The 23,144-nt window shown below is 37.9% G+C and overlaps 1 protein-coding gene and 1 pseudogene across 3 annotated transcripts in view; one reads left to right on the top strand and one right to left on the bottom strand.

The window, feature by feature from the left end:
* AP2B1 (adaptor related protein complex 2 subunit beta 1) overlaps positions 1 to 23,144 on the top strand; it is a 109,435-nt gene that overhangs the window by 19,037 nt on the left and 67,254 nt on the right. For all 3 annotated transcript variants that reach the window (XR_011145174.1, XM_068977646.1, XM_068977645.1), the window contains exons 6-12: positions 9,504 to 9,694; positions 11,704 to 11,925; positions 12,461 to 12,581; positions 12,707 to 12,802; positions 20,095 to 20,210; positions 21,358 to 21,523; positions 22,811 to 22,909. Coding sequence is in view for 2 of the 3 variants with exons in the window: in XM_068977646.1 (XP_068833747.1) it covers positions 9,504 to 9,694; positions 11,704 to 11,925; positions 12,461 to 12,581; positions 12,707 to 12,802; positions 20,095 to 20,210; positions 21,358 to 21,523; positions 22,811 to 22,909 (1,011 nt within the window). In the remaining variant the exon portion in view is untranslated. The remainder of the gene's footprint in view (positions 1 to 9,503; positions 9,695 to 11,703; positions 11,926 to 12,460; positions 12,582 to 12,706; positions 12,803 to 20,094; positions 20,211 to 21,357; positions 21,524 to 22,810; positions 22,910 to 23,144) is intronic.
* On the bottom strand, positions 13,362 to 13,813 carry LOC138084716 (small ribosomal subunit protein uS15-like; annotated as a pseudogene).

Genomic DNA, 23,144 nt, shown 5'->3' with positions numbered 1-23,144 from the left:
GCTTCAACATCAGTCCTACCAATGAATACCCAGGGCTGATCTCCTTTAGGATGGACTGGTTGGATCTCCTTGTAGTCCAAGGGACTCTGACTTGGAAAACGTAAAGGATAATCCCAGCGTCACTCAGCTAGTGGTACTGTGGCCAGAATTCTAACCTGGTTCTGAGCCCTAGTACCCATCAGTGGTTACTGCCTCCATGGGTGTGTATATACATGATATAATTTAAATACATATATGCACATACATATTTAGGACTGTTTGGTTTTCTGAAAATGGTTAAAATTTTGAACAAATAAAGCCTTAATTATCTGACGACTGTTTTAAAAGGAAATCCCCTGAACCCTTTTATTCCCATGATAGGTATGAGTCCAGTTTTCTGCTCTTGAGGGGGAATTTTGTTCCACTTTTTCAGAAGTTGCCCCACATGGTGGCAGCACTGCACCAGCAGCTATCAGAACCACTTGCAGAAGGAGTTGATGCTCCCTGGTTCTACCCAAGTAGTTTTCTCATAGCTCGCTTTAGAAGGGCATCCTAAATGTGAAAGCACCAGAGCATCTGGAGAAATGACTTTGAAATCAGAGGGTAAAATGTCAATTAAAATCTGATTACTTTTTTGGTGGACGGAGCCTTGCTTGTGGATCTTAGTTCCCTGATCAGGAAGGTAGCTATGTGCATCACTATACCATTACCGTGTACTTAGTTCCCTAACCAGGGATTGAACACCGGCCCTTGGCAGTGAGAGCATGGAGTCCAAACCACTAGACCTCCAGGAATTTCCACTACAATATTAATTTAAGAGGTGCTGATTCCTTTGATATCTGTCCAGATTCATATGGTAAAACCTTTTCTGAGGAATTAGAGCTAAACTTACCTTTAGAGCTAATTTTATTAGTCCATTTTGTTGAAAGTAAATGTGTATTTAGAATGAGGAAGCACTTTGCTGCAAGAGGAGGGTAACTCCCATGATTTCTTCACACATATCAGAATTTTGAAAGTTCCAGTCTCTGTAAATTGATATTTGCAAGAAAGATACACTTTTTGGTGATAGAGACTTTTCTCTAGCTTTTTGTCCACAGATTAGGATTTTCCTTTCTTACTACAATTTTTCTTTTCTCTCTCGGAGGCATTTTGAGATACTCCAATTTCTGTTAATGTTTACACTGGAATCTGCTCCCCGAGAGATTTTTGTTTGTGAATTTAAGTTTTCTGAATCCTTTGGCTCCGTGCCTTAGCCCCTTTGATTTTGTCTTGGAAGCCTTCTCAGTTCTGTCATCATTCTGAGAACTGCCCCGGGAATGTCCTCTTCCATTGCTCTGTTCTCTCAGCCAAAGTACAAACTACTGGATTAGTTAAAACAACAATACCCCCAGAATCATGTTTTTCATTTGTTGAGGGTTTTTCTGTACAAGCAGCATGCTATCAGAACTTGGCCCCAGTATGGCCTTTAGCAAAGGCTCTAGTTAAACTGCCAGCTCCTTTTTTTTTTTTTTTTCCTCAGCTTCTTTTAATTTAAACTTATTCTGGAAAGCTCGCTTATGAAAAGTAGCACTTTCCTTCTTAGAAAAAGTATGTATTTTAACCACGTGCTAGCCAGCAGTTAGAAGCCACGTAAGATTATGACCGTGGTTCTCAACTGGTCGCGGTATTCTCCCATGAGGGTATGCGGCCATGTGACACTTTTGATTGTCACCGCTGATGGGAAGATTGCTACTGACATCTGGTAAGTAGGGTTCAGGGATACATTAAACATCCTGCAGTGCACAGGGAGTCTTCTGCAGCCAAGAATTATCCATCCCAAAATGTCAGTGGTGCTAAGGTTGTAAAAATTTGGGTTATGGAAATAGCACATGGCATTTAGGGCCCAGAGTGGTTGCTGTTTGGCGTCCTGGCATGGCTGCTTACTAGAACCGTGGCCTTGAGCCTGAAATGAACTTCAGTGTCCTCATCTGGAAAAATAAAAATAAAAGCAGGTAATAATGCCTGTTTTACTGGATTATTTTGAACATGAAGGAATAATTTATTTAAAAATTTAAATAATGCCTAACAGAGTAAATGCTTAATAAACAGTAGCTGCTATTCTGGGGAAATTTTTAAAAATTTATTTATTTTTAATTGGAGGATAATTGCTTTACAATGTTGTGTTGGTTTCTGTGAACATCAACAGCAGTCAGCCATAGGTATACACATGGCCCCTCCCTCTTGAACCTCCTTCCCGCCTCCCACCCCGTCCCACTCCTCTTATGTTGTCACAGAGCACCAAGCTGAGCACTTGTGCTACACAGCAACTTTCCGGTCGCTGTTTTGCACATGGTAATGTACATATTTTGGTGCTCTTCTCTCAGTCTGTCCTACCCTCTTTTTCCCCTGCTGTGTCCATGAGTCTGATCTCTGTGTCTGAGTCTCTATTCCCACTCTGCAAAGGGGTACACATCAGAACCATTTTTCTAGATTTCATATATATGCATTAATATATGATACTTGTTCTTTTGATTTACTTCCCTCTGTATAAGGGTCTAGGTTGATCCACCTCACTAGAACTGACTCAGATTCATTCCTTCTTATGAATAGCAGCTATTCTTGAGGAATAGACCTAACATGACATGCTTTCCAATTATTGTAATTTTTATTTAGGCCTTTAGTTTGTGGTGGTTTGCTGTCAGTCTGAGAGAAAAACTCAAGTCTCTCTAGATCACTTTGTAAATTTGAGAAGGATTTTTGTCAATATATTTGTTGTCCTTGTGGGCTGTGTAAAATTGTTTATTAATAACCTCAATTTAGTACTTTAATTACATTATTTCTTTTATCCCTAGACATAGATTAATAAATAGAGTTGTAAACTTAGACTATTATACAGAAGTGAAATTTGAAATGCGTAATGCTCTTCACGCCCAGTGTCCATGGAGGAGTTTCAGAGCTGGTCAAATTTTAGGCATGTGGGAGAGTATCAGTATGTGTGGTAGGCAGTGGGTAAGAGTGATGTAGCCGGTTGCAGGTTCAGTCTTGGTCTGGATGCCCCTGGTAAGTAATGTTGTATGTGGCTGAGTTAAGTGGAATCATTGGCAGCTGCCTAGTTAGAAGCATGCCTGCCCACTGGTTGATCTTAGTACTTTTCTGTCTTTCTTTACAGAGGAAGGAAATGATGTTTATTTTTCTTTATGATAAACTTTGTGAAGATCTTTTTATGTGTATTCTCACCTTAGAGATTTTAATCATAATCAGTTTTTATTTTAGAAATTATATCTAACTTAGGGTGTTTTCTTTTTAATCTCATTTTTTGGGGTAGATTTTTAGACTTAAAGTTTCAAAAACCATACAGAAACTTCTCATATGCTTGTCTTCACACAGGTTTACTCAATATTAAAATATAATTACGGTACCTTTGTCAAAACTAAGAAATTAACTTTGGTGCTTTATTATAAACTGAAGTACAGACTTTATTTCACCTGTTTCAAAACAGATGTCCTTTTACTATTGCAGCATTCAGTTCAGCATACCAAATTGCATGCAATCACTTCCTCTTAGAAAGAGTTGACTCACTCTTTTTGTTTTGGCTTAAACAGCGTAAGTTTATTTTCTCCCAGTTCTGAAGGCTAGAAGTCCAAGTCCAAGGTGTCAGTAGGCTTAGTTTCTTCTGAGGTCTCTCTTCCTGGCCTGTAGATGGGCATCTCCCTTCTCTTCATATGATCCTCCCTCCTTAGGTGTCTGTTCAAATTTATTCTTCTTATAATGATGCCGGTTATATTGGATTAAGGTCCACTGTAATGACCTCATTTTAACTTAATTTCCTCTCTAAAGACCTATCCCCAAACACAGTCACATGAGGTTTCTGGAGGTTAGGACTTCAAATCTTCAAATGTGAATTTTGGGGAGATGCAACTCAGCTCTTGTAGGAGGAGGATAGTAGAATTTACTTCACAGACTTGTGAGAATTAATTGAATTAGAACATGTAAAGTGCTTAGAACAGTGATGAAAAATGTTTTGTATTGCTAAAGATGACATTTGAAATGACATGAAAGTGAGACAGCGACTTCACAGATGTCCCAAAGCTCTTGCCTTCTCTGGAAGTGGCTCCTTTGAGTCCTTAGAGTTCTCAGAGCCTAGTACCTTCAGAAGCGCTCCCCACTAACTTCGGATAAGAGTTGACTCACTGTTTACCAAGGTGTATCAAAACAGAAAAGTGCTTTGTGACTGTGAAATGATTTTTTTTTCTTTCCCAGTATTATAGCGTGGGGGTTAAAACTCAGGCTCTGGAATCATTCAGACTTGGGTTTGTATCCTGGTCTGCCTTTCTTAGCTTGATGGTCTTCCTGAACATCTCGGTAGCCTCATCTACAAAATGGAGATTATAGACAGTGTTTCTATCATAGGATCATTGTGAAAGATAAAGGACAGAGGGCTTGCAAAGCATTTCACCGTCAATCTGATATAGAGTAAGCCCTTAATATAACAAACTTTTCCTTACTGTGTAGCAATCGTGATGATTTTAGAAAGGTTAATGTTTCAGTGGAAATTTTCTTTAAAAAAAGTGTTTTTTTGTATACATTATTTAAAGCCAGACATTATTTTTTAGGGGGTTCTGAGGGCAGCATATCTACAAATGGAAGCTTAAGTCTATCTACAATATTAGTTAACACACCGTTGCAGAATTACTCTTAAAAGAATTGTTCAAAGATATAACTAGAGCAGTTTTTGTTGGCAGCTTCTGGATCTGTTGTATATTGTAATTCAATTTGTACTAAAAGATCCCAGCTTGTTTGTTTCTTAGTGTCCCTTTTAAAATGATCTCAAGGCTCTAATTTGGCAGAGGATTACTTATTCTCAAAAAGAAGAGAAGATAAATGGTATGATAATAAACTTTTTGTTTTATTCAGTTGCAGCATTCTTTTGTGTGATTTTAGGGCCTGTGGACCAAGTAACTCTCTGCCTTTTAACTCTTAGGAGTGCCTCTTGTACCTATGTAGACATTTATTTGTAGTGTTTGGCTTTGTGCTTATTTACATTTCATCAGAACACATCTTAAGCCACTCAAGTAAGTAATGAGTTTCCTTGAGTCTAATTTTTTAACCTTTCTTGTTACTATGTATTCAGACTTTGTTGCTGTAATAGGATGTGTTGACTCTACTAGGTAGATGTATTCATTCACCTTTCTCATTCTGGAGAAGATGGGAAAACAGAACATAAGAATGTCATATAATCAGCGTATTATTAGTTGACAGTCTGGACAGTGTCTTTGGATTAAAGCATGAGCTCTAAAATTAGCTGGTACCATATAGTCATATCCTTGGAGATGATAATGTCTGAAACCTGTTTAGAATAAATGCTCTGTGCTTTAACATGTTATTTCAGGCAGCTCCATAAAGAAGAGAGTGAGGTTTTGAATTGTTGTTGATTTTCAGGAGGATAAAAATACACAAATCACCTGTATATTTCATTATAATAGATTTGCTTAGCTATTCTACTGCTCTCAATTCAAATCTTCAAGGGGCAGCAGCCAAAAGGATTGTAAATTGAATATGAGAATTGAAGCATTTTTTTCACTGTGTGACCTTGAAGGTCATTGCTAGGAATGAAAGTCTTCTAAATAGTAATTTAGTTAACAGGAGGAAGTCACTGTACCGAGAAGTGCGGTCTTTTTGGGTTCTGGAACAAGGAAAGTGAGTGAAATTAGAGAAATCATTCAAAGGGACAAGGAAATGTGTGAGAGATTCCTCCTGAAAAACCTCTATCTGTGATACTCCACTCCCAGTGAGTATCTAGATTTCCTTCTAACATTCTTTTTTTCTTTACAGGATCATTTTTATTTTATTCATATCCACCACTCCAGCTTGCTACTTTTTAAAACAAGAAAAAATAAGGTCAAATTTATGCCCTCAGAATTTCTGTGTATACGATAGGGGTAGCTTATAAATCAGGTTTTATAGCCAGATGGTAAATCTTGCCGTTAAGTGCTGCTAGGATGTGATTATCTCTGAAATTTATAAGTAAGAGAGTACCTTTTTCTCCTTGTATAAATCTGCCAGGAAATAATGTTTTGATTATATCATCCTGCCCAACTTTGGTTTTTCTTTCACAGCTCTTGGGACTTCTATAAATACAGTCAGCAGAGTGATGAGTACTCAGACACTAGAATCAGATACGGGGCATGCATTCATATTCAAGCATTTTCTCTCTTTGGTCTGTGTTGATTAAGCAAGTCACTGAGTTTCTCTAACTCTGTTTATAAATTCATTTTTAAAACCTGTTTCCTTATCTGTAATAGGTAGATTTTGATAGCAACTACATTAGAGTTGCATGAGGGTAAATGGCATAGTAAGTGTTCAATAAATTGTAGTAATTGCTGTCTTTTATTTCTTTGTCCAGTGCTATTAGGTATAGTATAAGGTAAGTCAAAACACAAGTTGCTTATGTTAAAAAGAATTCAGCAGACTTCAAGGGTTCACATGGAGCTGTCAAATTGAAGGGAAGTGTGTAGTTAGGGCAGAGAAAGATTTGTTTAGTATTGAGTGTGATTTTATTTATACACATACATGTGTGTGCATGCTTTTTCATGTATGTATATATTTGTGTTTAGTGTCTATAAAGGATACATGTTACATTAGGTTTCCAGGGATGGAGGTGAGATAGGAGGTGAAATGTTTAGTTGCAGTCTCCCAAAGAACAGAATTAACTGTAATTGGGAGGTAAGATGAACTAACAACAGGTTTGTTTGTTTGTTTTGATGTTATGGGATGTGTTCCTTTGTAGCGTAGATGCAAGGACAAGTGAGTTGTCCTATATAATCCAGCTATACTGTCTTGAAGTTAATGTTTGCCTCCTTGAGATTCAGTGTGACTAGCTCATTTTAAGTTTTTATTAGTGTAGGAGAAGCATGGCTTACTGACCAGGAGAACTCTAAGCAACCCTTTATGGATCCACCTCATTATGTTTCTAAAAATCTAGCAGTCTGAATGTGAAGATTAGGAGATGAAAATGGAAAGGTATTAATAGACTAGAAGGGATTTAGAGGAACAGCGGTACAGTTTTGTTCAGTTCAGTCGCTCAGTTGTGTCCAACTCTTTGTGACCCCATGAACCACAGCACGCCAGGCCTCCCTATCCATCACCAACTTCTGGAGTTTACCCAAACTCATGTCCATTGAGTCAGTGATGCCATCCAACCATCTCATCCTCTGTCATCCCCTTCTCCCGCCCTCAATCTTTTCCCAGCATCAGAGTTTTGTTATTGGGGTGCATCTCCTCTGGTCAGCCATTGGCTCCGTGACCATTTGGCAATGACCTCTTTTCCCAGTACAGACTTTTCTAAACATAATCCTGTAATCTGATCTCTGGATCTTTTAATCAGGTTAGGTTTCCCTGTTTCTTTGCTTATTTTAATGTGATAAGTGAAAGTTGCCTATTTTACCACCAGACCATACACTTCATTAGCTGCATTTATACTTGGTTTAATTTCCAATTATGTATTTATGATAGCAGAGGAATTCTAAATTGTTCATCCTGTTCAGTATCCTTCTGTTCTCTTTCCTCTCCATTGCTTTTCGTAATTCCCCCAATTCTCCCCTTTTCTTTTACGTTTCCTGTTAACAGACCTTATATTTAAATTTGTTTTTACAAGAAAAAGAAACTGGCAGAAAGTCAGTGACAGGACATTTGTTTTGGACCAACTGGTCGAGAGTGGGCATGTGTTGACAGCAAGAAAGGAAAACAGGTATTTGGTCTTTCAGTGTGACATTTTGATCCTTTATCCTGTCATCCTATATATCAGGCTTACTATACGGGGAAAATATGTCTTTTCCTTGCATGTAGAGCACTGAGATGATGGAGATTATTATTTCACTCTTCATGGTTTTTAATTTTCATGAAAGCTTTGCTTAATGGTGTGGTTGGTAAACAAAAATTGTCAGAAAAGAACCTCATGCATGCTGTCATGTGATAGATAGATCAACTAGATAATCATGGTTTGTCTTAATAACAAGAAAATATTATACCCATAACCATACTTACCAAGTGAACCATTCGTTTTTTCATCTTGGAATTTTTTGACCTTATCACTAGATATAACTGAAGGTGATTTCTGTTTGTGGCATCGTTATCTTTTACATAATAATGGGTACTGTCAGAAGTATATTATTTGATTTAAAAAATCATATTCTCTAGAATTTAATCTTCTAGGTAAAATGCTGGGATAATCTGCAGACCACTCAAGTGATGTGGATGTTAAAATCAGTAGCTTGGGACTTCCCTGGTGGTCCAGTGGTTAAACGCCTCGCTTCCAATGCAAGGGACGTGGGTTCAGTCCCTGGCCGGGAAACTTAAGATCCCACATGCCGTTACCACCTTAACTTTGCTTAAAGCTTTGTAGAAAGCACTTACATGTCATCTGATTTTAACCTCAAACTAAAGCTCATCTCTGAGATGGATTAAATTATCTCTAGTTTTTAGTTGAGGAAATGGAACTTCACAGAGTTTATGTGATTTCCCAACATCATGTTACAGTGAACTAGGGTTTCAAGGTCACACTTTCTTATTCTGACACTTAAGGGGAGTTGGACTATAAAGAAAGCTGAGTGCCAAAGAATTGATGCTTTTGAACTGTGGTGTCGGAGAAGACTCTTGAAAGTCTGTTGGTGCAAGGAGAACAAACCAGTCAATCCTAAAGGAAATCAGTCCAGAATATTCATTGGAAGGACTGATGTTGAAGCTGAAACTCCAATACTTTGGCCACCTGATGCAAAGAACTGACTCATTGGAAAAGACCCTGATGCTGGGAAAGGTTGAAGGCAGGAGGAGCAGGGGATGACAGAGGAAGAGATGGTTGGATGGCATCACTGACTCAATGGACATGAGTTTGAGTAAGCTCCGGGAGTTAATGATGGACAGGGAAGCCTGGAGTGCTGCAGTCCATGGGGTCACAAAGAGTTGGACACAACTGAGGGTCTGAACTGAACTGATCACCTCCCTATCTGCCATATACCTATAAAATTATTTGGCCTAGATTCTTCTTTCTGTTGCCTAATGTATGTTTCAAAATTAAAATTCACTGCTTTTTTGTTTTGGCCACGGGGCATGCAGAATCTTAGTTCCCCAACAGGGATTAAACCCATGCCCCTTGCATTGGAAGTGTGGAATTCTAACCATTGGACTGCCGGGGAAGTCCCTAAACTTGACTCCTTCTATAGCTGTTCATTTGTCTTAGTTTTATTGATGGTTTGAGTACTATTGAAATTAATGTTTTAATAGTAAACCATGAGTGACTCTCTGCTAATATGTGAATTGTTTTAATTCTGGGCTGCCCGACCACAAGGAAGCTGTATGAGCCATCATTAGTGGTATAATACATGTTTTGTTTTTTTTTTTATAATACATGTTTTGAAAGCAGTTTATCTGTTTGTATATGACAAGGTAAAATGTTCAGGAACAGTTATGAATTAAGATCTATGAAGTGATTCAGAGAAATTATTGTACTGTTCTTGATAAGTCAAGGTCGTATCTGCTTCTTTTCCCAGGTGGTGGCTAATGCTGTAGCAGCACTATCTGAAATCAGTGAATCTCACCCCAACAGCAACTTACTCGATCTGAATCCACAGAACATTAATAAGCTACTGACAGCCCTGAATGAGTGCACCGAATGGGGCCAGATTTTCATCCTGGACTGCTTATCTAATTACAATCCTAAAGATGACCGGGAGGCTCAGAGGTCAGTCTGTTTTCCTGGGTAGCATCTAGGAGTCTTGCCTGGTTCAGTAAGTTCTAGTGTGTCTGTATTAGAATAAGGATCTGTTATGTTAGGAATAAGGAAAACAATGACTTATGGGATAGATATTGCTATCCCTGTGGTATTTTCTCTTTGTAATTAGGAACATTTTAGGTAGCAGAGTAAGCCATGCAAAAATAGTTCTTGCTAAGAGGAGATGCCATTTCTTTTCTGAGCAGTACACTTAAAACAGTCTGCAAAAATCTCCTTTATCACCTTCTCACATCTCCCATACAGCACTTGGCAAAGGTTTGTGTGTGTCTTTCATTATAGTGACCATTCTCATTCTTTAAGATACTTAGTATGTGGCTTGATACTAGTTAGTGAGTTGCCTTATACCTGTAATTTAGTACTAGAGAAAGTGGATTGGAGCCTGTAGTATGTATGATGTCTTCCATTAGGTATGGAAATTACATATTTGGAGAAGATTTGACAGGCACACTGGAATTGTTCTGCTTAGCTCTCTACCACTTCAGTATTGCAAGTTTTTTTTGGCTAGCAGATGCTGACTACTAAATTTCATGTACACATACATACATTTTGGTGTACAGAATTGGAGTTACATCAATTTTTATTGAGCATTTTGTGCATATAGGCACTGTGATTCTGGCAAAGTAATTCTGAAGAATTGTTGGCTCATTTTAACTATGATAGGTAGTAAGTACCCTTCCTTGCCTGGCTGAAGCTCGAGCTGTTACAATATAAATGTTCTTCACTTGTCTGGGAAATTGTTCCCTCTGGATTTAACCAAAACTCACCCTGATAGTTTCTTTCCATCACTGAAAGTACAAATGTCTCCTGGAAAGAATTTTACATACAACTTTATTTTCTCTTGGTCATTGACATCTCACACTTCCTCACTTAGCAAATGTTTTTTTTGAGCCCATGCTGTGTGCCAGGCATTGTTCTAGGCTCTGAGAATACAGCACTGGACAGACTAAAATCATAGCTCTTATGGAAAATATTCTGAGGCATAGAGCAGAAATATATGTGTATATAATCCAACATATAATAGGTCAGATAATGATAAATGCTAACAAAAATAAAGTAGGGAAGAGATCTAAGAAATATTGGGTGGTTAGGGAAGGCCTCCTTGAGAAGGTGGCATTTGTATAAAGACCTAAAGAAGGGCAGGAAGTCTGCTGAGTAGATATAGGAAGAAGGGAGAAAAACACAGCTTCACTTAATCTTGTATCCTTAACTGAGTCAGCTAGCCAACCATGTTGCCCAAGAGCTATCAAAATTAGGTTAATTTCGGGAGAACCCTCAACAGATAAATATCCTATATTTTATGAAACATTTAAGTATAGGTGACTGGGAGGAGGAGAAGGGGATAAGGTTGGGTAAATATTGCAGTGGTATTGTTGTTAAAAAATCAAAAACCCTCTCTAAGATTTGGTTGTTGTTAACAACCGAAAACCCTCTTCAAGATTCCTTTATATCCTGAAGACAACAGCTTGGGTAGTTTTCCCTGTCAGTCCATCTCCTCCTCCATCTTATAATGAAACTTCAGCCACAATTGGTTGATATCTTTCATTGTGAAATAACTCTCAGAATGCTTAATTTGACTTCCTATAGGTTGAGGAGAAATGGGCTATGAGTCAGGGAGCCCTTACATAATATGGGGAGACAGAAAGAACTATAAAACAGGAAGGTAAATGGTGTGAGCTTCAAGTGTTTGGGGTATTGGCTATTTTCCTTCCAGTTTGAACGTCCCTATTGCTGGTTTCCTAAAGTCTTCTTGTATCCCTGCTCTGCCTGTAGTTTGCTGGGAATGAGGCGTCTGCAGTGTTGAATCCCAAATTTACCTACGCATGGAGTTTTGACTTTTCTAACTGATTCTCTAATTTCTTGATACTTGGGCCATGGGACCTCTGACAGCACTACCTAATAGATTGGATTGAGCACAGAAATTGTAATTTAAGATACTAATTTTCATTTTCTGCCTTCAGCATCTGTGAGCGGGTAACTCCCCGGTTATCTCATGCCAACTCAGCAGTGGTGCTTTCAGCAGTAAAAGTCCTAATGAAATTTTTAGAGTTGCTACCCAAGGACTCTGACTACTACAATATGCTGCTGAAGAAGTTGGCCCCTCCACTTGTCACTTTGCTGTCTGGGGAGCCAGAGGTGCAATACGTCGCCCTGAGGAACATCAACCTAATTGTTCAAAAAAGGTTGGGAAAAAAATGAATTGGTGATTAAAGTGTTTGTAATTTTGAATTAAGCTTAATGATATCAGTATTTAAAAGGACTGTGTTAAGCTTTGTTTAATGTGTAGAAAAAAAAATATTGTATGGTAGAGCAACTTGCCCAGGGTCAGGAGGCTGACAATTGATTTTAGAGTGTTCCTACAGTGAATGAATACAGTGAATGCCTAGTATTGCTGTATAATTTAGTTTCTTTTCTGAAGGACCTGCTAGTATGCTAGCTAGTGTCTGTTTAATACGGTTCAGGCCATAGTTTAGATCAGGTGGTTGTTCTTCCACTGATTCTTCTTGGCAGTATATACTTTGCCCCTTAAAAAGCATAAAAATAGTCTGCTAAACAGATCTGGTTAGAGGGGTGTAGAGGAAGATTCTGAGTTTTTTTTCCCCTGAGTGGGGTGTGTGGATGGAGAGGATAGAAGCACAGGTTGGGTATTAATGCAAACTCAGAAAGATACATCAATATATACATCATGTTCCTTACCTGTATTTCTATACATCACAGGCCTGAAATCTTGAAGCAGGAAATAAAAGTTTTCTTTGTGAAATACAATGATCCCATCTATGTGAAACTAGAGAAATTGGACATCATGATTCGTTTGGCATCCCAAGCCAACATTGCTCAGGTCAGACTTAAAGTAGATTCAAGTTAAGATCTAATATCTTAAAACCTGATCTTCAGAAAAACCGAGACCTGAAAATTGTTGTTGGAGAATCCTTAATGGTTGTTCACTTCATGGATTTTTAACAGGTTCTGGCTGAACTGAAAGAGTATGCCACAGAGGTGGATGTTGACTTTGTGCGCAAAGCTGTGCGAGCCATTGGGCGGTGTGCCATCAAGGTGGAGGTGAGTGTTCTTGGTAGTATAGGATTCTGGGGATTCTCTTTACTGTTTGCTTAAAATACATTTTTAACTTTATCAGACTAATAAAGCACATTGTTAAAATATTAAGGAATTGTTAATGAAAAACAGCTATTCCTCATCTCTTTCTTTCCTAAGGGAATCGTTTTTAACTCTGTTCATAGTTACAGTTATTTAATTACTTCCATATCTCTATTATTCTTACACTTTTATTTATTGATTTGCCACTTGTAGACATTGTCTATTAACTTTTTCTGCTATGAGATAAATTAGTTCTTATGCTCCATCACTCCTGTTTCTCCCCACTGTTCTCCCGTGTACTTAAATCATGAGGTTTTTGTTCCTATATTATCTTTATAAGTTGAGATACCTTTATTTCTAGTTCTATCAACTAGAGTCTTACAAAACTTACTATGCATATTATGCCTATAAATAAGTAGAAACTACACAATACGAGTGATTGTATTTTCTTCTTATAGAGACTTGGTTTTTTTTGTTGTTGTTGTTAAACAATGATTTTATTGCTTTAGTACAATACACACACTTATGCAACCAGGGCAGAGGCTGTGGATGACTTGTATTTGCAATTGGGTAGGACTCGTTTGGTCTCTTAGTATCGAGCCAACCGGTGAATACGGCTCTCATCAGAATCAGACGGAATTTAGCATCTTTATCCTTTCTGTTCCTCTCAAGATGCTTTTGAACAGCAACAGCTTTCTTAATTAAATGATAGAGATCCTCAGGGAGATCAGGAGCAAGTCCTTTGGACTTAAGAATTCTCAAGATTTTGTTGCCTGTCACAAAACATACTTGTGCAACACCATGAGAGTCTCTCAGGATCACACCGATCTGTGAGGGAGTCAGGCCCTTCTTGGCCAGTTTGTAGATCTGCTCCTTCACGTCGTCAGAAGTGAGCTTCAGCCAGGTGGGGATGCTGCGGCGATAGGGCAGAGCCGACTGGGACAGGCCCTTCCCGGGAGCGTGCATGCGACCCATGATGGCGGCAGTGTGGTAGCAAAGCTAGAGACTTGGTTTTTTTCCAGAAGTTTATAATGGCCTTTTTTTTTTTTTTAATTTCATTATGTCTTCATTGCATTCCTATCTTTTTCCAGTTTTTCAAGGATAATACCAAATTTATAAAACTTTTCCTTTGTTCTAGGCCCTTCTGTCTTCCAGTCCTCTGTCTTTCAAGTGCTTGTTCCAGTCTGACTGGCTGCTCTTTTATTTTCTGCACAACTTTTTCCATACAGCCTCCCTTCATTGCTCTTTCTTGTTGTCAGTACTTTTTCATAGCATTCTTTTTTTGTGGGTGCAATAGTTCCTTAAATCTGTAGGAATGGGGATTATAGTTTTGGTTTTGTTTCTGTAGTTTGAATTTAATTGTCTCAAATATTTTACAGTGATGGTTGCATGTCTGTATATGGTTTTTTAATTAAGATTTATAAGGTGGTGCTAGTAGTAAAGAACAGCTTACCAGTGCAGGAGATGTAAGAGACGCAGGTTCGATCCCTGAGTTGGGAAAATCCCCTGGAGGAGGGCGTGGCAGCCAACTCCAGTATTCTTGCCTTGAGAATCCCATGGACAGAGGAGCCTGGTGGGCTACAGTCCAGAGTTGCACAGAGTCAGACATGACTGAAGTGACTTAGCACACACATACCATGTATATAGTAAACGGCTGCCCACTGACATTAAGAATGAGATAACAGGAAAGTTGTCAGGATTTCTGTGCATGTAGGTAGGGCTGTTGACTAGCAAGTTTCTGCTTTGGGGCAGGGAGTTAATTGTTACTTGTTAAGTCCTCTGGAAGAGTGTCTCTGTGGTCTTAGAGGGCAGATTTTTTCTAGCTTGATTGAAATCTTCCAGTAGATATTAAGGACTGCAACTTATATTACTCTGCTTCATCACCCTTCCATTTATTTTTCTTCACTCAGAAATTTGTTGAAATTAATGATGGCTTCTGTTCACGGTGATATTGTAGATTCAGAGTTCCATATTTGTTCTTATTACTGGACTTTGTGTAATGCTTTGAGTCAGATTGGACCATATGATTTCACAAGGATAGTTCTAAAATATTTTGTACAGTACAACCAGTGCTTCCTAGGATCAGAAGGAAACAGATGCTGTGTCAGTGAAAAGTGTCTCCGAAAGCCAAGTTCCTAATTGGCCTTGCTTATTTTTATTTTTGTCAGTGCTATTTCATATAGTTACCACAGATAAGTCATATAGTAGACTAGTTGTTATAACAAGAAGTTAATTCATCCTGGTTTCTGCTCCTGGTTCTGCCAGTTCAGAGGCTTCAGATATTTAATATACATGCTTCTGTTGTTCCATCTGAGAAATGGAAAAGTCTGTTTATTGGATCTTAGTGTGTTCCATCTTTTTTTTTTTTTTTACCACCACACTTCACATACTTAACTTTTGTCTTTTTCTTTTCTTACTGAGCAGTAGCTGCCTACTTATGGTAGTAATATTGACAATTTTCAGAACTTTTCTGATGGCAGGAGTCATTTTGTGCTTTTCACTTCCTGAATGTCATTGCCTTATTAACCTCTCCGACAGTGCTCTCTAAAAAGTCTCATTCCAGAGTTAAAAGAGATTTTTTTTTTAATCCCTGGAATTACTGGAACGTGTTTGTAAAGCCTCTAGGTTCTTAGAGGCTGTTAGTACTGTGTACTGTAACTAACGGGAGAGTTATCCATCATTTTCTGAAAGAGATGAGCTGCTGGTGGCTCTTAGTTCTCCCTTTGGCTCAGGATGCCCTGGTGGGAATATGAGAGTGTGTGAGGAATGAACTTCCTCTGGAAGCTTTAGATCAACCTTCAAGAATCCTGCCTTTTTGCTAGTGTTCCCTTATCTCAAGTTACTTGGATTTGCTTGAGAACTTTTCCTAAAACTGTTTTAACATGAAAGTTATTAGTTGGAGAGTTGCCTAGTCCAGACAAAGTTACTGGGGCAGGAGAGGTCATGACTGTTTGTTTTTAACTGGCTTATCTGTGGGACAAGGGCAAGAACCAGCGACACAATTGTAATAGACTTTCTCTGTAACTTACAAACTGAGCTGCTGCTTCCTCTCAGGGCACCTGACCGTTTTTTAATGTGTAGCTGGTTTCAAGGATATGACAGATGAGAAAAAAAGAATTTTGGTTTGGTGTTTAGCTAAGAGAATAGGGCCTATTGTAAACTTTGGGTATTGTTAAGAGTTGGAGTGGTTTTTTTTTTTTTCAATCATGACTGTAGGTACAGATATCTCTCTGTTGCTTTAAGTAGCCTGAGGTGAAAAAACTATAATTTTGTCATATTAAGTTGTTTAGGTTAAAGGTTAAGCATAAATTGTTGAGTCAATAAAGAGCACTGAAAAAGAAATCTCATAGTACTGTTTTTTTTAAATGCTTTTTGTCTATACTTTTTTAATTGCCTTTTTAATAGATTTTACTCCATACCCCACCCTTCTCCCAGTTTTATTGAAGTATGATTGACAAATCATAGCTGTATATATTTACAGTATACACTTGTTTCTTTAAGGAGGAAATAAACACTGGCCCTCCTTTTCTTACAAATAAAATAATTTTGTTTGAGAGAGATTTACTTATTTGATTTTGTTTGTGAGAGATTAAGTCACTAAGTCATTAAGACACCACCCTTATGGCAGAAAGCGAAGCACTAAAGAGCCTCTTGAAAGTGAAAGAGGAGAGTAAAAAAGTTGGCTTAAAACTCAACATTCAGGAAACTAAGACCATTGGGTCTGGTCCCATTACTTCATGGCAGATAGATGGGGATGCAATGGAAACAGTGGCAGACTTTATTTTTTGGGCACCAAAATCACTGCAGATGATAACTGCAGCTATGAAATTAAAAGACGCTTGCTCCTTGGAAGAAAAGCAATGACCAACCTAGACAGCATATTAAAAAGCAGAGAGATTACTTTGCCAGCAAAGGTCCATCTAGTCAAAAGTATGGTTTTTCCAGTGGTCATGTATGGATATGAGCGTTGGACTATAAAGAAAACTGAGTGCCGAAGAATTGATGCTTTTGAACTGTGGTATTGGAGAAGACTCTTGAGAGTCCCTTGGACTGCAAGGAGGTCCAACCAGTCCATCCTAAAGGAAATCAGTCCTGAATATTCATTGGAAGGATTGATGCTGAAGTTGAAGCTCCAATACTTTGGCCACCTGATGTGAAGAACTGACTCCTTGGAAAAGACCCTGATGTTGGGAAAGATTGAAGGCAAGAGGAGAAGGGGATGACAGAGGATGAGATGGTTGGATGACATCACCTACTCGATGGACATGAGTTTGAGCAAGCTCCGGGAATTGGTGATGGGTCAGGGAAGCCTGGCGTGCTGCGGTCCGTGGGGTCGCAAAGAGTCAGACACGACTGAGCGACAACTGAACCAATCTGAAGTCGCTAAGATTAAGGTGTTTCTTGCTTCCTTGTCTTTACTTTTGGCTGCAGTGGGTCTTTGTTGCTGTGTGTAGGCTTCCTCTAGTTGCAGCGAGTAGTGGCCACTCTGTATTTAGAGTACTTGGGCTTCTCCTTGCAGTGGCTTCTTTTGTTGTGGAGTACAAGCTCTAGGGCGTGTGAGTCATTTCTGATTTGTGTAGGTCAAGATAAGGTACTAACTTATGTCCTGTAGAAACAAAAACCATGTATTTACTCCATCAAATAATAGAAGTTAAAAGTAGAACACTACTTTCTCCTATGCCTATTCCCTCCCAGAGGTGACGTGGACATAATTTTAAGTTCCCCTGAATCTCCAGTTTTCTTGAAGAGATCGCTAGTCTTAACCATTCTTTTGTTTTTCTCTGTTTGCATTGTTCATTTAAGGCCTTTTTTCTCTCCTTCCTATGCCCTGGAAGTCTGCTTTCAGTTGCATATATCTTTCCCTCTTTCCCTTGCCTTTTGCTTCACTTCCTTCCTCAGCTTGATGCATGGAAGTTCGCACTTCCTTGTGAGTTCTTCCATTTCCTCTCAATAATATCTTCAGTGGCACACCCAGAAATTTATGGTTCACCTCAAAGTTATAAAAAATTCACCATTATTTTCTACTTTAATGGAAATGGTTTGGTTAAAGATAAAGAGTATGGGGATCAAACACCAGAACATTTGATCCTTTCCTTACAGCTATGAATGTTGCCTTTTTTAAAAATCATATACCAAATTGTATGTATCTGAATGCCTTTGTTTCTGGACTTGTTTTTTATGTACAACGACTGGATATTTACTTTTGTTCCCCTGCCATACCACTTTATTTTTTTTGGCTAGTTTAGATCTTAGTTGTGGCATAAAAGCTGTAGTTGTGGCACACAGGCTTAGCTGCCCTTCGGCATGTGGGATCTTAGTTCCCCTACCAGGGATTGAACCTGCATCAGAAAGTAGATTCTTCAACTACTGGACCACCAGGAAAATACCTGCCATACTGCTTTAATGGTAGTTCTAAAAATATTATCAAAAGCAACATAAGTGAGATGATAATTTGCTTGAAAATTACTATCCTAGACTTAAATATTTTTGAATGTTGATGCATCCTAGGAGATAGCCTTTATCTTTATTATAATATTAAAACTAAAGGCTTAGTAAATGTTTGCTTTGTATCAAGTCCTATGCTGAGCAGTTAATTTGTACTATCTAACTTGATAATTCAGCCCTTAGGTGCTCTATAATTTATCATGACTTACATATTTAAAAATTTCTACTTCCTAGTCTTCCATTCCTTGGTGTTTACCACTTCTAATTTCTTTTCTTTTCTTTATTTCTTTCAAATTTCCCAACTGTTTTGCTCTTGTAATAATAGCACAGGAATTACTAGCTGAAAATGAATTAAGATGTAATTCAAAAAGGGAAAAACTACATAGAAGAACACAGAATCATCATATATGACCTGGTATACATAACCTCAAGATGCAGTTTTGCTTTCCTTATATTACTCAGAATGTTGAAATTTTTAGGCATGCACTTGATTTATGAGCTTTCATGTACCCACCATCTGTCTTTAATAAATATCAATACATTGCTGTTTCCAATTGATCTACTTCCTCTCCCTTCTTCAAGGAAGTGGGTTACTGTTGTATTTTAATGGATATTTCAGATATGGTCTTGCTTGTAGACCAGAGTATATATTTAATAAGTCCTCTAAAAAGTCCTACTATACTTAACAACTAACACTAATTCTTAATCTCATTAAATATCCAATCCGCTTTCAATTTTCCATAATTATGTCTAAATACAGTTGCTTTGTTCAAATCAAAATCTCAAAAGAACTACACATTGAATTTGGTTAATATGTCTCTTAAGTCTTTGCTTATTTATTTGGGTGCCATTTATTGAAGGAACTAGATCGATAGGCTTGTAGAATTTTCCAGAGTCTACATTTGGCTGGTTGTATTTTAGTGATGTTTATCTCATTGCTTCATCCCCTTTCGACAGTTAAATCTCGAGGTTTGGTAATATTCATGTTCATCATTTTTGGTAAGGATTCCTCTTAGGTCATGCTGTGTACTTCCTGTTGTATCTTATCAGGAGGCATATAATGGAATTACTTATCATGGTATATAATATATGAAAAATCAGTTCTTGGATTTTAGGATCTCTCTTCTACCTTTCTTCTTTTAAAAACTATCATTTATTGTTTCAATATATTAATAAAAGACTAATATATAGATTAAATTCTGTTTTATAACTGAACCATAGGCTATGGAAAATTGCAATTTATCTAAGTCCATAAACTTTCAGTTATATAGCCCAAAAGATGGCAAATTTTCCTTAACAGTTTTTTGAGTCACAGATAACTGAAAATACAATGAAAACTGTGGACTCTCTTCCTGGGAAATATGCTTGTCTGCACAAATGAAATTTGGCAGTTTCATTTCAAGAGGTTTAAAGATGCCCTCTGTCTTGCTCATTCATGAACTGCAGATAAAGACCTCCTACTCCGGTGTATTCTGTCATTCTTACTCTTTCCTCATACCTTGACTTATGCTATCTTCTCTTTTCTGTCATCCTGGCTATCCAAGATGATTTTGTTCACTTGAACTGACTCTTTTGTAATGAGTAGAATTTGGGGTGTATCTTGAACTTCTGTACATCTCCATCAGATAACCCTGTGTCTTTTTTTTTTTTTTAACCCTGTGTCTAATACAGTATGATCAAATTAAGTGCCTCATCTTTTAATCTAGTTTAGTTGATGTACCTGGATGTTCTCTCCCCCCACCCCCATTTTTTTTTGTTGAGGTTGTGTTATTGGGTAGATATCTGACTTCTCATTATGTTCTTCATTGTAGCAATCTGCAGAGCGCTGTGTGAGCACGTTGCTTGATCTCATCCAAACCAAAGTAAATTATGTGGTCCAAGAGGCGATTGTTGTCATCAGGGACATCTTCCGCAAATACCCCAACAAGTATGTCCAAATACTTCTGCCCCTCTTCCTCAGTTCATTTAGGAGATGTTTAAGTAAAGCACTTTGAGACTGGCTAGGTAAGAATTATTTGGTCATAATTAAATGCTTTATTAAAAATCAGAAACGTGTAAGTTTGTGAGCACGAGGATTAAAATCTCATTTTTACTGTTTTATCACTTTTAGAAGAATTGAAGCTCTGTCTGAATATGCATTGTCAGTTGACATATTTTTAAAGTTAACCAGGTTCTTTGGTGATGAAGTTACTATTAAATAGGATACTCATGTCTAGGCATAATCCATTTTATGCTTCTTACCAAGCGTAATTAATAAATGTGCCCCCTTTTCACTCTCAGAAATGTCTCAGTTTGAATAATACGGCCACCCTATTGTAAAATCCAGGAAGGTGACAGCTTCACTATTCACTTTGTATGTTACCTAGTACTTTTAGAAAATTATAGAACATGTAACGATAAATTATCAGAGTTTTAGACCTTTTCTCAAGTATGGTAGCTGCTTCCATTAAGATATGCAAAATCTACATTTTCACTCCACAGAAAATTTTCGTGTTGAGGTCTTAGTTTGTGAAACATATACTTTTTCAGATTTGCTTTTGAAGGCAAGCAATTAAAGAATCTGAAAGAGTGAAATAAGCAGATTCAAGGGGGAGGAGATATATGTATAATTTAAGACTGATTCGCATTGTTGTGTGGCAGAAATCACAACACTGTAATGCAGTTACCCTCCAATTGAAAAAAAAAAGAGCATATCATATAAGCACCCTAAATGTCGTTTTACCTTATAATCATAGAGATAGGTTGTGCTGAGGCTTCTGACTAATCTTTAAAGATCATATGAAATGAAGTGACTTACAATTAAGTTAGTTTAATGGTGGACTCAAAATTAGAAGAAATATTTTAACAAGGTATAGTGGTTTATTAAGTGTTTTATATATATATATTTTAATTTTAGAAATAGTATTTTTGGGAAAAGGATATGCTTTTACCACTCTGTCAGGAAAGAGGGGTTGGGTTTCTAAATTTCTTGATTAAGTGTGGATACCTTGTCCATGGTTTTGCTTTTAGTCTTCATTGTTAAATACAGTTCTCAGTTTTGCCCTCAGTAACCATAGTCCATTTTGTTACATCAGATACGAAAGTATCATTGCCACACTGTGTGAGAACTTAGATTCACTGGATGAGCCAGACGCTCGAGCAGCTATGATTTGGATTGTGGGAGAATATGCTGAAAGAATTGACAATGCTGATGAGTTACTAGAGAGCTTCCTGGAGGGTTTTCATGATGAAAGCACCCAAGTAAGTTCTCTTCTATACCTAATGAAATAGATGTTTGGGGGAGGATTTCAGGAAAGGTAAAGGTTAGGCAGTTTTATGTGTCTGAACTTACATATATATGTGTATATATATATAGTCTGTAGTGTATATATAGTGTGTATATGTGTGGTGTGTATATATGTGTGTATACGTTCATTTTTTTCCCGAAAGCAAAAGGGTTGAGCTTTTTCAGTTGTGCTGACGTCTGTTGGAACAAGCCTGTTTAGCTTACACTAGTGGTTCTCAAACTTTAATGAGCTGTAGAAACACCTAAGCACTGGTATTTAATCTCTGTTAAAGCTACAGGTTGCTGGAACCCACACTAGAGTTTCTGACTCAGTAGGCCTGAGATGGTTCATTTTTACAAGGTTCAGAGTGGTGATGCTTCTGCTGCTGCTGCTGTTCCAGAACCATGCTTTGACAACTACTGGCTTAGAACAATACTGCTGTTCCAGAACCATGCTTTGACAACTGCTGGCTTAGAGCGATAGTTAATTATAATTTTCTGTCACCTAAAGATGATTCCCCATTACTGTCAATAATGGTTGTGGCTCGGTTACAGCTGGAGTTTTTGTCGGGGTGAAGGCTGGCATGTGCATTTTGAAAGAATCTTCCATCCCACCTTCTATCTGTCCTCTACCAAAATTGAGAGACCTTGAGAGACCTTTGAGTCAGAGGCCCAGAGAAGCAGATAAATTATTAAACCTTTTCCCCTTGGTGTTCATACTCACTGCAAATTGAAGTTCATAAATGTATTCTATCATAGTAATTTTAATAGGCCCTGACAAGGAATACATACAAGCCAGTAATTTCATGGTTCAGCAAGCCACTCTTAATTGACTGTGATCTAGTATAATTCTATGGTCTTGGCTCTTGCCTCAGTATGATAAACGATTCTCCAGTTCCCCCAAAAGTTGTAGCTTTCGGTGGAAGTAAATAGTAAAGAATTTGGTCAGGAACCAGTTTTATTGCCATCAGCATGTTAGCATATACTTTAAGAAATATAGATGATTATCTGAGGCATAAACAAACAGGCAGTTTTTGATGCCAAAAATGCAATTTGGAGGTAGGAGTCTAGTGAGTTTTCAGTTGATGAAAACCTTTGGCTGCTATTGTTGATACTGGCAGAGTTTTCAACCTTTGTCTATTAATCAAAACCAGAAAGGCCTTGTAGTAAGTCAGTCAGTCATGTTTGGGGAAACACCACTTTGGAATTGGTGGTGTGGAATAATACGGATACCTTTCACTTCATTTATTAAATTTATTTAGGTACAGCTCACTCTGCTCACTGCCATAGTGAAGCTGTTTCTCAAGAAACCATCGGAAACACAGGAGCTGGTGCAGCAGGTCTTGAGTTTGGCAACACAGGTAAGAAATCTGGAAAAAGCATGGAGTTGATTTGTCTTGTTTTAAATTCTTGGAAAGTGTAAAACTTCTCCCAAGAAGGTTCATTTGGGGAAGTTTTGAATGTAAAGAGTACAGTCTTTAGATTCTGTTAAAAAAATTCGAAGCAGTACTTCTTTTACATATACTGCTGAATTAGAGGAGAAGGCAGTGGCACCCCACTCCAGTCCTCTTGCCTGGAAAATCCCGTGGACAGAGG

Source organism: Capricornis sumatraensis, chromosome 8 (assembly GCF_032405125.1).
Source record: "Capricornis sumatraensis isolate serow.1 chromosome 8, serow.2, whole genome shotgun sequence".
NCBI classification, from domain to species: Eukaryota; Metazoa; Chordata; class Mammalia; order Artiodactyla; family Bovidae; genus Capricornis; species Capricornis sumatraensis.
This window is presented reverse-complemented; position numbering and strand designations above follow the sequence as displayed.